The sequence below is a fragment of the Antennarius striatus genome, chromosome 8, assembly GCF_040054535.1.
Source record: "Antennarius striatus isolate MH-2024 chromosome 8, ASM4005453v1, whole genome shotgun sequence".
NCBI classification, from domain to species: domain Eukaryota; kingdom Metazoa; phylum Chordata; class Actinopteri; order Lophiiformes; family Antennariidae; genus Antennarius; species Antennarius striatus.
The window spans coordinates 5113164-5125247 of record NC_090783.1 but is presented as its reverse complement, the minus strand read 5'-3'; the positions used below and the strand labels follow the sequence as shown (position 1 = coordinate 5125247).

The following is a 12084-nucleotide window of genomic DNA, read 5'->3' as shown; positions in this document are numbered from 1 at the left end:
CACAAAATATTGCTCATTCATTCTCATCAGTGCCACATAAGGTCAGGAGCACACATGGCGTGTAACTTTCTTTGGCGATGTTCTGGCGTCTATAGCATGGTGTTCCTGCGTGGTTCTGCCTTGCCTTTGCCAAAGCCTTCATCATGGTTTTGGTACAGAGACTGCCTGTGGTGCTGGTGTGTTTACCCTAATCTCTCCAAAGCTCTGTGTCTAATGGCTGCTCTGCCTCTCTGTACACTGTGTACTTCTACTTTAGCTATAACCTAACAAGCATGACAAAGTGGTGACAGGAAGAGGGTGTTACACAAGCAGACTTTAAGTGAAGGGAGGAAGGAAAGAAGGAAGAAAGAAGGAGGGAAGGGATGCATTTCAGGTCCAGTTGTGACGATATTCATATGTACCTGCAGAATATGTGAGATAGGAAATTGGGAATCTGTTATTTAGAGTGTAAGTGTGAAACTATGAACTTCTTCTTTTCCTTTCGGCTTTTCCCTTCAGGGGTCGCCACAGCGAATCAGTGTCCTCCATCTAACCCTGTCTTCTGCATCCTCTTCTCTCACACCAACTACCATCATGTCCTCCCTCATTACATCCATAAACCTCCTCTTTGGTCTTCCTCTAGGCCTCCTGTCTGGCAGCTCAAAACTCAGAGATTTGATTTTGAGGTTTGATTTGGCAAAAGTTTTACGTCAGATGTCCTTCTTGACACAACCCTCTGTATTTATCCGGGCTTGGGACTGGCACAACAAGACACTAGCTTACAAAAGTCAAAAACATATTGATTACCGATACTTTTTTATTGATTTATAATTATATATGTAAAATCTATGCATTGGTGTTCTGGTCATAGTGGGCCTAAAAGAATCCTAGAACAACACTGGTAATTTTCAACATTTTTAACCATAGGACAACATCACCAGGAGCAAATATATTCACATGATTTTCAATAAGTTGTGTTTGTATGAGTTTCATGGGTCCTTGAGTAGAGTCTTTGAACCTGGTAGCTTCTCAGAGGGTAGGGGTGTTTTTCTACCCAAAAGCCCATGTTTTCTTACGGACTGCACCTTCACCATAGAAGTCCCAGGCGTCCATATCATTTTGTAGTTTGTTTTTTTTAGGAATTTTTGTTCTCAAATCCCTAATTTAAATTTTCATTTTTATACATGTCACAGTTTAAAATAAAAGAAAACCACTTACATCTGTCACGTGCTGTTGTTACATCCTTCCAGTCAGTAATGTCTTCAATACAACAATACAAATCAATACAAATTAAGACTAAAGCAATCGATCTCAGACGATCGGATCAAGACAGCACTGATGAACAACGACAACATTGATATGTCTTGACTTTTAACAATAACAAACAAAATAAACAATGAATTAATTAGCCTTTTTAGCGTTTTAACTTTTTAAACCTTCTTACACATATCTGTGAGTTTTTAATGTTTTTAGCCCATTTTCAAAACATGTTATTAATTATTATATTTCATTTCTCTTAAGTAAATGTTCATCTTATTATAAATCTAATAATAAGTCTTTTAAACTGACCATCTTATTATTATTACTATTATAAACATTTCTAACTTATCAGCTTATTATCATTTCTAACTTGACACATTGTCATATTTTAATATATTTACTGACGAATACTTTTTGTTGGGTATATTTATATCGGGTGAAAATTACCCGTGTTAGTGATGGTGTTCTAGTTAAAATTGATTTATTTTTATTTTACTTCAGCCAAAATTGTAAATATATTCCAGTGTGCACCCACTGCAACATTTTCCCATTATAGTCTGGCCACGGCTGTCCCTGTTGCCCTCATCAGGTCCTCACAGGTGTCCCATCTGCTGACCTCATCCTCTCTAATCTGTGATCTTTTAACCCCTCACGCCAGGGCGACACCTTTGCCTACCCTGTCTGAACTCTGACCCTAAATTGTTCATCATCCTGGGGTTGTAATGGTAAAATATACTCATAAATCTAGGAAATGATAATCCATCCCGATGTTGACATCCAACTTTTGAAACTGCATTTAATTCTCAGCTTCTGTTCTTCTGTACATCGAGTATCAACACATCTACCTCTCCCACCCTAAAATCAATTCATACAAATGTAATCCATCCAGATCATCAAAATGAGGTTGCAATTCCTTACATAGAAAAAAAAAAGTCAGTATCCTGAATGAATTGATGGAACATAGTAAGCACAGGCTACTACGATTCCTCTCACATCATTTGAACAGTAATAAAAGAATCATAAAAGATATTCTTATATTCAAAAGGTTTTAAACACATTTCGTAAGTGTCATAATTAATTATTCATGCTTGTCACATGCTTCCAAAGTAGAATGTAAAACTTTAATCCTGAATAAGATCCTGTTTTAGTTTTGTTATGCTCTGTAACTAAGGGGCCACATTATACAAGGATCAAGGTGTATGTCAAACATCCATGAACATTTCCTTAATCAGTGAGCTATATAGTTCAATCCGTCTTTGCTCTAAAGCTTTTAATCTTCACCTGTACCCGTCATTATTGTCGGAGCCCTGGTCAGGACCTTAACCACGAACACCCCCCCTCATCCTCTCTCAATTCGGGCTACATGAATGCTAAGCATGTTTTTGTTTGTTTCTAAACAAAATTCCAACTGTATTCTCAGCAATCTGCCTTTTGAAAATATTCTAAGAATTCCATCAAACATAAAAAATGTTGAAATTATTCCTTTATTCTGAGAATTCATAAATCATCATTAATCACATGATGAATTCAAGCCAGCTCACATTTTGGAGCATTGATTTAATCTGTATGATTGTGGCGTGACTGAAACATCGTTTCACGAATGAGAAGAGTCGTTGAGACTGTGAACTGGAGTGTGAAGGGTCATGACCGTGCTCCAGGAACACTGATTCAACCAGTTCATCACTTAGCCAACACCGTTTCCTCAGGTATGTGGTGACGATTCCATGAGCAACAAGTCATCGCTCTTACACTTGTTAACATAAACTAATGAGAATTAACTTTCCTTAACTTCCACTATAGTTAAAAATGTCCTGTCTCATAATAAATAAAGCATCATTTCAAATTTAAAGTGTTCAAACTTTAAAATATGACCTACATCCAGTTTATTCAGGCAATATTACAGATGAAAAATCAACCCATCCATGTGTGATCAAAACATTTAAATCATAAAAAATTTTAAATCAAGAAGTGGGAAGGGCCATTCACAATTTTATAACCTTCTCCACTTGTCACAGCTGATATTTAAATAATGCCTGTGTAACTTTGACTTTAATTGGCAAGAAAGTGTGAACACTGGTTCCAACGTATAAAACATTTTTAAAAAAAACACTGCAGAACTATGCTTGTAAAATTTGTAATTTTAGAAGCAGACCTGTCAGACAATCAAGTCTAATTATTAAATCCAATGTCTAATTCCAAAATGATAATCAGTATTAATAAAATTAACTTTAATTGGACTTTCCAGTGCACTGGTGGTCTCTGTATTTCTGTGGGAGAGATCCAAGAAGCAAATACTCAAACTTAATTGTCACATACACCCACATGTCACTATTACATGTGAAAAAGCACCATTTAATAAGAACCGAGCGTCTGTCTTTACGGCCTGTGGACTGACCACCAACACTGTTCCAGGAATCCTATTTTCACATCGGGGGATTCACTCCAACCTCATCATTTATGATGGATATGTTATAATTTTTGAGTAGGTGGTGGTGGGAAGAGGTTTTAAGTAAATGATATCTGATTTCTTCGTGGGGCATTGCTTTTTCAAGTTAAGGAATCAAAGACCACCAATGTGTTACACTTCTAATATGGTCGAGAAAGAGATCTGGGAGGAGGATGTGCGGATTTGGCAAGGACGTGCGTTTGAAATCTTGATCCGCTCTCACCAAATCGTGCCAGCAGATGGAGGCGAGCGCAGCACAACTCACCTCCTGAGCTGGCCACACACCGTCGCACCGGCAGCATTCGTCATTCTGGGGTGTTTTTTTTTTTTTTTTCCCCTTCCTTTCCCTCTCTGCTCTCCTCATGATGAAGTTCAACTGTACCGTTTATGACAGATGAACTGAGGTTTGGCTCTAATTCAAGGCGCACCGTGCACAGCCAATTTATGGTTTCTTTCCACCTCGCTTGCTGATGCATTGTGGTGACACATTTGATAAAAACCAAAGGGTTGGGAGGTGTCGGTGTGAGTGTCTGTGTGTGTGTGTGTGTAGACACTGTTGAGCGTGAGTCAAAACTTTCATTCACACCACTTTGCAGTACCCCTTCACTGCACCTTTTCCCCTGCAATTGCAGCACTGAGGTATAAATGTGTGAATCTAAAAACAGTTTGGATCCCCAGTCGTGTCATGATTTACCAAATGGGATTTGATGTGTGACATTTGTTGTTTGGGGATCAGATGTAGAGGTGTCGATTGAGAAATGATCCATCTGTTTTATGCTACAAACCGACTTAGCAAGGAAAATAACATCAGCCTTGGATGGAATACACATAATCAGTTTGATCTCGCTCCTCAGTGAAGCTGTAGGGAGTGTGTCTGCATGTGTGTGGGAGATTTTTGCAAAGTGTGCAGACCACCAGGCATCCAAACATGGACTCTGCCTTTGAGCTTAATACAACTGATTACACTCTGATCAGAGCTGGTAATGGTTAAGGCTTCAAAAACTCCACTTCTGAGGCTGCCAGCTCTGATTTCCATCCCTGAGATCGCAGCCCCAGCCATTTGGAAAACACTTAGTCCTCATCTGGGCCTGTCCCTTCACTTCCTATAAATAATCATTTATCCTTGAATCTGTTCAAAATAAGAAATTGTTACAGTGAAGACAGAAAAAATATTTGTAACATGTGAAGGAGGTATAACATTAACAAAAAAAACATCCATCTGACATCCATCCCCTAATGAAAGCTAGATCTGTTTACTGTAATAACCATTTAAGTCTAAAGAACAGTGTGTTGTAGTTTTATACACAGTTACGGTACACTAATCCTTCCTTAAAAAACAACCAATTCTTGTTTTCAAAGTGGAGCCTGACTTCGAAACAGACACACAAAAAAAATCATGATCAAACATGAACTTTCAAGCTGACCTCAATAAAAAGACTCAATGATGGAAACTTTTAATAGATCAATAGACAATAAAAAAAGTATTTTTCTCCTTTTGTTTTTCTCCCTTTCTTTCCTGTTTTCTCTGTATTTGCCCACAGGTGACTCTTCGCACCTCTTTCTCTCAGAACCCCGCAATTACCATATTCCATCCCCCTTCTACCTACCTACACACACACACACACACACACAAATACAGAGACACACAGAAGGACACACACTCCTTAAAAGAACACACACTTAAATGCCCCTTGCCTCGGAGGACACCTTTTAAAGAACACTAAACCATCACAAAGCGGGAGGTTCAGGAGGATACAAGCAGCTAATATGAACGGAAAAGCAGAAACTGCTGCAGAAGAAAATGACTAAGATAAACCTGAAGGTCTCCGTGGTGATGGTGCACTTTATCACGCTCTCCGTGGCTTATCATCAGGACAGGTGAGAGAGATGGGTTGGGGGTTTTTTAATCTGAATTTAATCACCATAGTTTGTTATGTAATCTAGAGCACAACAATACTCTTCATGTGGGCGGTTGCGGAGCTCTTTCACTATAGTGTGATGTTGTGAAATGAAACCACTCGGCCTGTGTCTAATCATTTAATACAGCCTTTTATTGCAGCGTGGGTGTGAGGAGATTTAGCAGCAGCTATGAATGAAGCAATTTCATTAGCTCTGAGGGCCACGTTGTCTGTCGCACTTTTGTTGATGACAGCAAATTTCAAGCAGGGGGAAAAGAATGACTTCATCCAATTTAAGGACATTCCTGGTAAATGCACAGGAATGAAGAAGGTGTTTCATAACGCAGCTCAAAGCTGCAGAGAATCGGTTCTAGTGCGCTAAAAACTTCTGATCCTAATGTAAAATGTGAGATATTTAACTGAATATATAGGATTTATTGCTGTGTGTTTATTATTGTTTGTACAGTATTTTCCGCACTATAAGGCGCACTGGATTATAAGGCGCACCTTCAATGAATGGCATATCTAAAGAAAAATTTTCATACATAAGGCACACTGGATTATAAAGTGCACTGGATTATAAAACATATCTGAGAACTCATCTTCAATGAATGGTCTATTTTAAAACTTTTTTCATATATAAGGCACATTGGACAATAAGAAATTGAGGAAATTAAAGGCTTTTAGGTGCGCCTTATAGTGTGGAAAATACTGTAAATACACGGGAGTTTGGGAAAACTAATAGCTAGTAGATTCTAACTGTCACGTTCTACCTACTCCAGGCTGAACTTAAAAATTTAACAAAAATTTTCAGCCTTAATTAAAGATAATTATTTCATTCCCTGTACTGTTACACACATCATGAAAACAGAACATTTATAGCTCTGGATGCTCACCTGCCAGAGCGTCAGTCTCTGTTCTGCACTGACACGAAGGCCGTAAAGACCCGACGATGATGGCCGGATAACCTTTCATCCCAGCTTCCACAGGTCAGCGGATCTTCCACCAGCTCACACTCGGGGTCACGGACGGCCAGGGGTCTGCAGTTATGGTCGGACGACTTCCTGCTGTTTGGGATGGAGGAATGTTAACGGCGTTTGTCAGCGTAAGTCCACCATTCCTGACAAAAACTCGTTACCCACAGTTCACAGGTTATCAGTTTAGCATCTGAGGCAAGCAATAAAAACTAGAAAATACCTGTGGGGGGTATTTTCCGCTTAAATTACCTTTTTTTTTTTTGCTAACATTAGAACTACTAATGCTTTAATTACAACAGGATAAATTAGTGGAGACCAAAACGGAGGTGAAAGAACACCAACTGTCTCCTGTCGTCACACCTTTAATAAGTGTAGGTTTTCCCTTTTTTTGACATCAGAATAATTTGCTTCACGCTGTCTCTATCCTCCACAGCCGTGTGCAAGAAGTCATGCGTAAATGGAAGATGCATCGGACGGGAAAAGTGCTTATGTTCCAGGGGATATAAAGGACATTTTTGCGATGAAGGTACGGCGTGCGAAACAAAATCATCACCAATCTACGTTTGCGTTTTTTTTGGTGTTTTTTTTAACCATCACCTGTGCGCTCTGGCGTCATTTACCAGAAGGGTTTCTATCTGCTGCTTCAATCACTTCTCTTCTGGACTCCAGATGTGAATGAGTGCGGTTCTCCGGAGAGGCCGTGTTCCCAGCGTTGCATGAATACACACGGTAGCTATCGCTGTTACTGTGAACCTGGATACACACTTGGCGCAGATGGATACACCTGTAACAGTGAGAACACACCTGTTTAAATAAATCCTTTAAAACTTAACATCAACCAGCAACTCTACGGAAAAAAGAGTGTCATATTTTTGATGGAGGATCATCTCTCCATGACGTGGTTCTCTGAGTTTGTGTTAAAGGAAGTGACATCAGTACTCTAGTCCTTCTAGCTCCACCCACACCCAGTGCATCCTTGTCTGTCCTCCAGGAAAGGCCGCATGTTTCTCCCTCCACTGCCAGTATGGTTGCCAGATGGAAACAGGGGGAGAGATGCGCTGTCTGTGTCCCCCCAACCTCCACCTGGCTGCTGACAACAAGACCTGTGAAGGTAATGCTTCTTCAGAAACACCCCTCCAACTTGTCACCGCGGCGAGCTGCAGCAGAAACTCGCCCTCGCTTATTAGGATTTAGCGTTTCCTGTCAGCCCGATAGCGAGTCTGAACCGCAAATCTGTTCACCTCATTATTCAGTCTGACATCATGTTCATGTATGGGAGGGGTTGTTATTCGCTTCTAACTAAACATTAGAGATGGATGTAGCTGTTGACATCATTTTCCGCTTGTATGAACCCACATAGAATTAACACATCTCCCCTTCTATCTTTGGTCTTTGCAGCTCTTCTGCTGTGGATGATGCTTGTCACTGTTTTCAGTAATGACATCTAAACGCTCACATGTCCATAAAAGTCAGTGTAAGACAAAAGAAAGTTGTGTTGTCATATCATAAAATCTCCTCAATGATTCCATGATGCTTAAGCCTGAACATATGCAAAGAGCTGAGAGGGTGAATACTATGAAAAAGGCTCATGTACATGGCCAGTGCAGCAAACCACCACATCAAGGACTTATCGGGGGCGGAGGGGGTTTCTTTATAGAGCAGGTGATGCAAACTCACTCCTCCCCCAGTGAACTCACAGATGACACCTGTCCACCCCCCCCCACCCCACCCCCCCCACACACACACCTCCCAATGATACAAAAGCCTTTAATTACCTTGTGTCAGGCGCTGTGACAGCAGACACTTCCTGTCCTGTAATGAAGCCAGTCTTCAGCAGCAGCACCCCCACCCCCTCTCACCCCCCTACCCCCACCCCCGCGGCTCTCAAAGCATTTTGTCACCCTGAGAGAGGTATGGGTGGAAACAACATTTAAAAGATGTAGAGCATATGTGTCAAATTTAAGGCCCGGGGGCCAAATGTGGCCCTCTACATCATTTTATGTGGCCCGTGAGAACATGAAAGGTCAGAGTGAAATTCAGAGCTATTTAAGGAGTAAATATGTAATGTTATGTAAAACATTTATTTTACATAACATTGAATTACATTTACAGTATTTACATTTGTAAGTTACATCTGGCCCTTTGATTATAGCCGTTATGCTAATGTGGCCCTCGGTGAAAATGAGTGTAGTGTAGGAATCAGGGACACAACTGTGTGTTAAGCAGTGTGTGGATTCTTACATTAATATTTAAATCTTTGTATGTTTTTGTAATGATAAATTGAGTTTTATCTTATATGGTAACAAATGTCCTTTTAGTCATTTGTCTGTGCATCATTATGAATAAATATATCCCAGATACATTCATTTTCCAGGTATTCATTTGTGCTCCTTGTGTCATTTTGAAGGGAATTATTGTTTGAGCAGAGGCAACAATAAAAATAAGTTTTATCAGTTTGAGAGTTTTGCAGTAGACCAAACACTCGGCCTGTTGCGCAATAAAATGAATGTGTTCCTGGTGTTTGGCACATGTTTGTGTTGTGTCGCAGATGTAGATGAGTGTCGGTGGGACGTGGAGGTGTGCCCATCATCACGGCAGACCTGCAAGAACACTTTCGGCAGCTTTGTCTGCATTTGCAAAGATGGCTTCGTGGTGGGGACGCTCCAGGGTTCGGCGCAGTGTCGAGGTGTGGTTTCTGTTTGTCGGAAAGTGAAAAAAAAATTAAAAAAAAAAAATATATATATATATATATATATATATAAAAATGTGCGGGAAAGTGCGTTTTACATGCTCTTGAATTTTGACGCGCCAACGTTTTCTGACGTCTTCATAAAGATAGGGAGTAAATGAGTTTTCTTAAAGTTTAAACGTTACCATTCTTCTTCTTCCGGTTGGGCCGCATGCATAACGTTGTAACATCACATTCAGATCTGTTCCATGTCCAATCCTGTAAATGACTAAATGGCCCACAGCACAGCTCCACATGTTCTCTTCATCTGTGTTAATTGGCAGCGAGTGGGATCATGTGAAGATGTGCTTTGGCACGGAGATCCATAGACCATGTTTATTTGATGAGTACTCATAGCTCACCCACTCAGCTGTGGGCTCACCCACAAGCTGTTTTTTTGTTTTTAACCATGTGATGAGCATTGCAAAAATATCTCTTGAGCAGGTTTTGAAACAGACTGCCCCCACCCCCCCCACCCCCGATTCCCCTACGCCGTTATCCTTCGCCGAGATGATGTGGGAAGTGATTAAAGACGTGGTGTCCAAACATTTCCCGTCTCTCTCTCTCTCTCCGCAGATAAGGATGAATGTTTAACCGGGTCTCACCTGTGCAGTCGTCGTGCCCAGTGCCTCAACACAGATGGCTCCTACACCTGTCGGTGCTTGGAGGGCTACTCCGGCAACGGACGCACCTGCCGGCCCAGAAAAGCCCCGCAGTCCAAGGCTGCCATGTACTTCAAATACAAACTCTTCAAAAGGACCAAGGCTGTGCGACCTTAATCTTAGAGTCTTGCTTCCTTAGAATAAAAGAGTCGTGCAACTTCAGAGGGTAACTAAGAGGGGTTCAGGTAAACACAACTATTAACACCAGTCATTAAGTTCTCTCACACCATTCTGAGGTGTCAGGTACTTTGTTAAGTAATAATCATTTTCAGCACAACTGGAAATCTGGTTGCATTTTTCCTGCTGGAAGCTGTTATTTTTTTCCCCTGCAAAACCTGGAAACCCCTCCACGCCAATAGTTGCCTGTTTAATGTTTGTTGAAGGAACCCTTCATTTAACAAACGCACTGCCAAAAGGACCACACTCTGTACTTTGCTTGTGTTCTTCAGCACCAAATGGACTGTGATGACAGGAAGGTTTTCCCTCGCACCGGCACCGCCGTCGTTTAAAAGAAACGCCGCCACCTGCAGTCGCACGTGGCCTCGGACGAAAGGCCGTGCGAAATTTGTCGATATCATTTGTTAAATCATAGCTAATTTCTGAAATATTTCCATTATTTTCTTGGGAAAAAAAAGAGCGATTTTGTGAGACCTTGTGTGAATTTGTTAATAAAAGGCTGACCTCTGGTGGATAGATAAGAGAAGATTTGCATCTCTGTCCTCTCAATGTCCTCTGGAGAATTCTAGCAGAACAACATGCTGCCAAAAAAAGCGTTTGGCTGTGAGTCGTCCTCAATCTGATACGTCTGCAAACGGTTACGATATTGTTGTGAATTTCAAATTAAATATCTCCCAACAAAGAGACAAATTGTCAAATTAGGAGAATTTGAAACACAGACTGATGTTTTCGTATCTCACTGTTTATCCTCCTCCGTTATGCCGCAGGAAATGTTTTCAGACCTACTAAGTCACACGCGGGGTTAGACTACCACACAGCGAGAGAGCACAGACAGGTCAGACCCACCGAATACCAGGAATCTGTCTGTCAGCAGCTGTCTGGAAAGCTCTTCCTGCGTCCAGAGAGCAAACCAGAAAGCAGACGGGACTTTCTGATGTTTCCCCTCAGGTCAATTTTACGTTTCCTTCCTCACGATTAAGATTGTGACCCAGGGAGAAAGAGAATTGCAGTAGTTGGAGATAATAATTGTAATGATAGCAAATAGTAGTGGTGCTTTGGGGGGGGGGGGGGGGTAGGTGGAGGTGGAGGTGGAGGGGGTACTACGTGTTGTGTAATGGCATCAGTTGCAGTCCTCCAGGCTTTGGAGTGATGAGAGAAGCGGGCTTGCAGTGAGAACAAGCAGCTGCTGTCCGCTGAAAGGCCCTGCCACTGACCTTATTCATCCCAACAGCAGGTGTCACGTCGAGCCCCCACCTCACCCACACACACACACACACACACATACACACACACACACATGTGCTTCACAGATACACACATAAACCTATATGCAAAATCACATGCACATGAGTGACTGTGTGTGTGTGTGTGTGTGTGTGTGTGTGTGTGTGTGTGTGTGTGTGTGTGTGTGTGTGTGTTTGAGTGAGTGAAGGAGGTGGTGGGGGTGGGGTGGGGGGGGGGGCGACCTGGAACCACTTACAGAGAACAAAAGAGGGAAATCAGGAAAAAAAGAATGCAGCCTCTTCGAATAAATCTCGCCACAATGATGAGAAAAATCCTCAACCTCACCCCCAGAAACACAAGAAAAACCTTGTTTCTCTCTTTCAAAGCAGTCAAGAGTGTCTTTACAAAAGCAAAAATAGAAAACATTTTAGCTAAGGATCCAGCCCCCCTCACCCCCACCATCCCACTACCTCCTTCTCCTCCTCCTCCTCCTCCTCCTCCTCTGAAAAGGACCTCACACCAAGTTGTGTGTAATTCCTACCAGAGGCTGGTTATTTACTTTTAAAAAAAATAAGATTTAATACCAAAGCGTTTAGCCCACAAATAAAGGACAACAAGTGATGGGTACAATAAAAGGCTGGGAAGAAGAGTGGATGGGGTGGGGTGGGGGGGGGTCGACGGCATCGGGAGATGGGGAGAGGAAGAGGTCAAATTTTCCTTTTTCTCCTCCTTG

General features: G+C 41.6%; 1 protein-coding gene across 2 annotated transcripts; it reads left to right on the top strand.

Annotated features, from left to right (window-relative positions):
• The first annotated feature begins 5470 nt into the window (after positions 1 to 5470).
• On the top strand, positions 5471 to 10590 carry si:ch211-194g2.4 (nephronectin). Of its 2 annotated transcripts, XM_068322643.1 has the most exons (7): positions 5471 to 5563; positions 6564 to 6688; positions 6994 to 7086; positions 7230 to 7352; positions 7552 to 7671; positions 9109 to 9246; positions 9865 to 10590. In XM_068322643.1, the coding sequence occupies exons 1-7, from the start codon at positions 5487 to 5489 to the stop codon at positions 10065 to 10067; spliced, it is 879 nt and encodes a 292-aa protein (XP_068178744.1). In that variant the 5' UTR covers positions 5471 to 5486; the 3' UTR covers positions 10068 to 10590. The 2 variants fall into 2 exon arrangements, with proteins under 2 accessions (XP_068178744.1, XP_068178745.1); XM_068322644.1 differs by lacking the exon at positions 9109 to 9246.
• Positions 10591 to 12084: the final 1494 nt, after the last annotated feature.

Bases quoted from the DNA above. Each gene is read 5' to 3' on its own strand.
- si:ch211-194g2.4 (XM_068322643.1), top strand. From the start codon at position 5,487: ATGACTAAGATAAACCTGAAGGTCTCCGTGGTGATGGTGCACTTTATC. The intron at 6,689-6,993 runs GTAAGTCCACCA...TATCCTCCACAG, and splicing joins TGTTAACGGCGTTTGTCAGC to CCGTGTGCAAGAAGTCATGC. The intron at 7,087-7,229 runs GTACGGCGTGCG...TCTGGACTCCAG, and splicing joins AGGACATTTTTGCGATGAAG to ATGTGAATGAGTGCGGTTCT.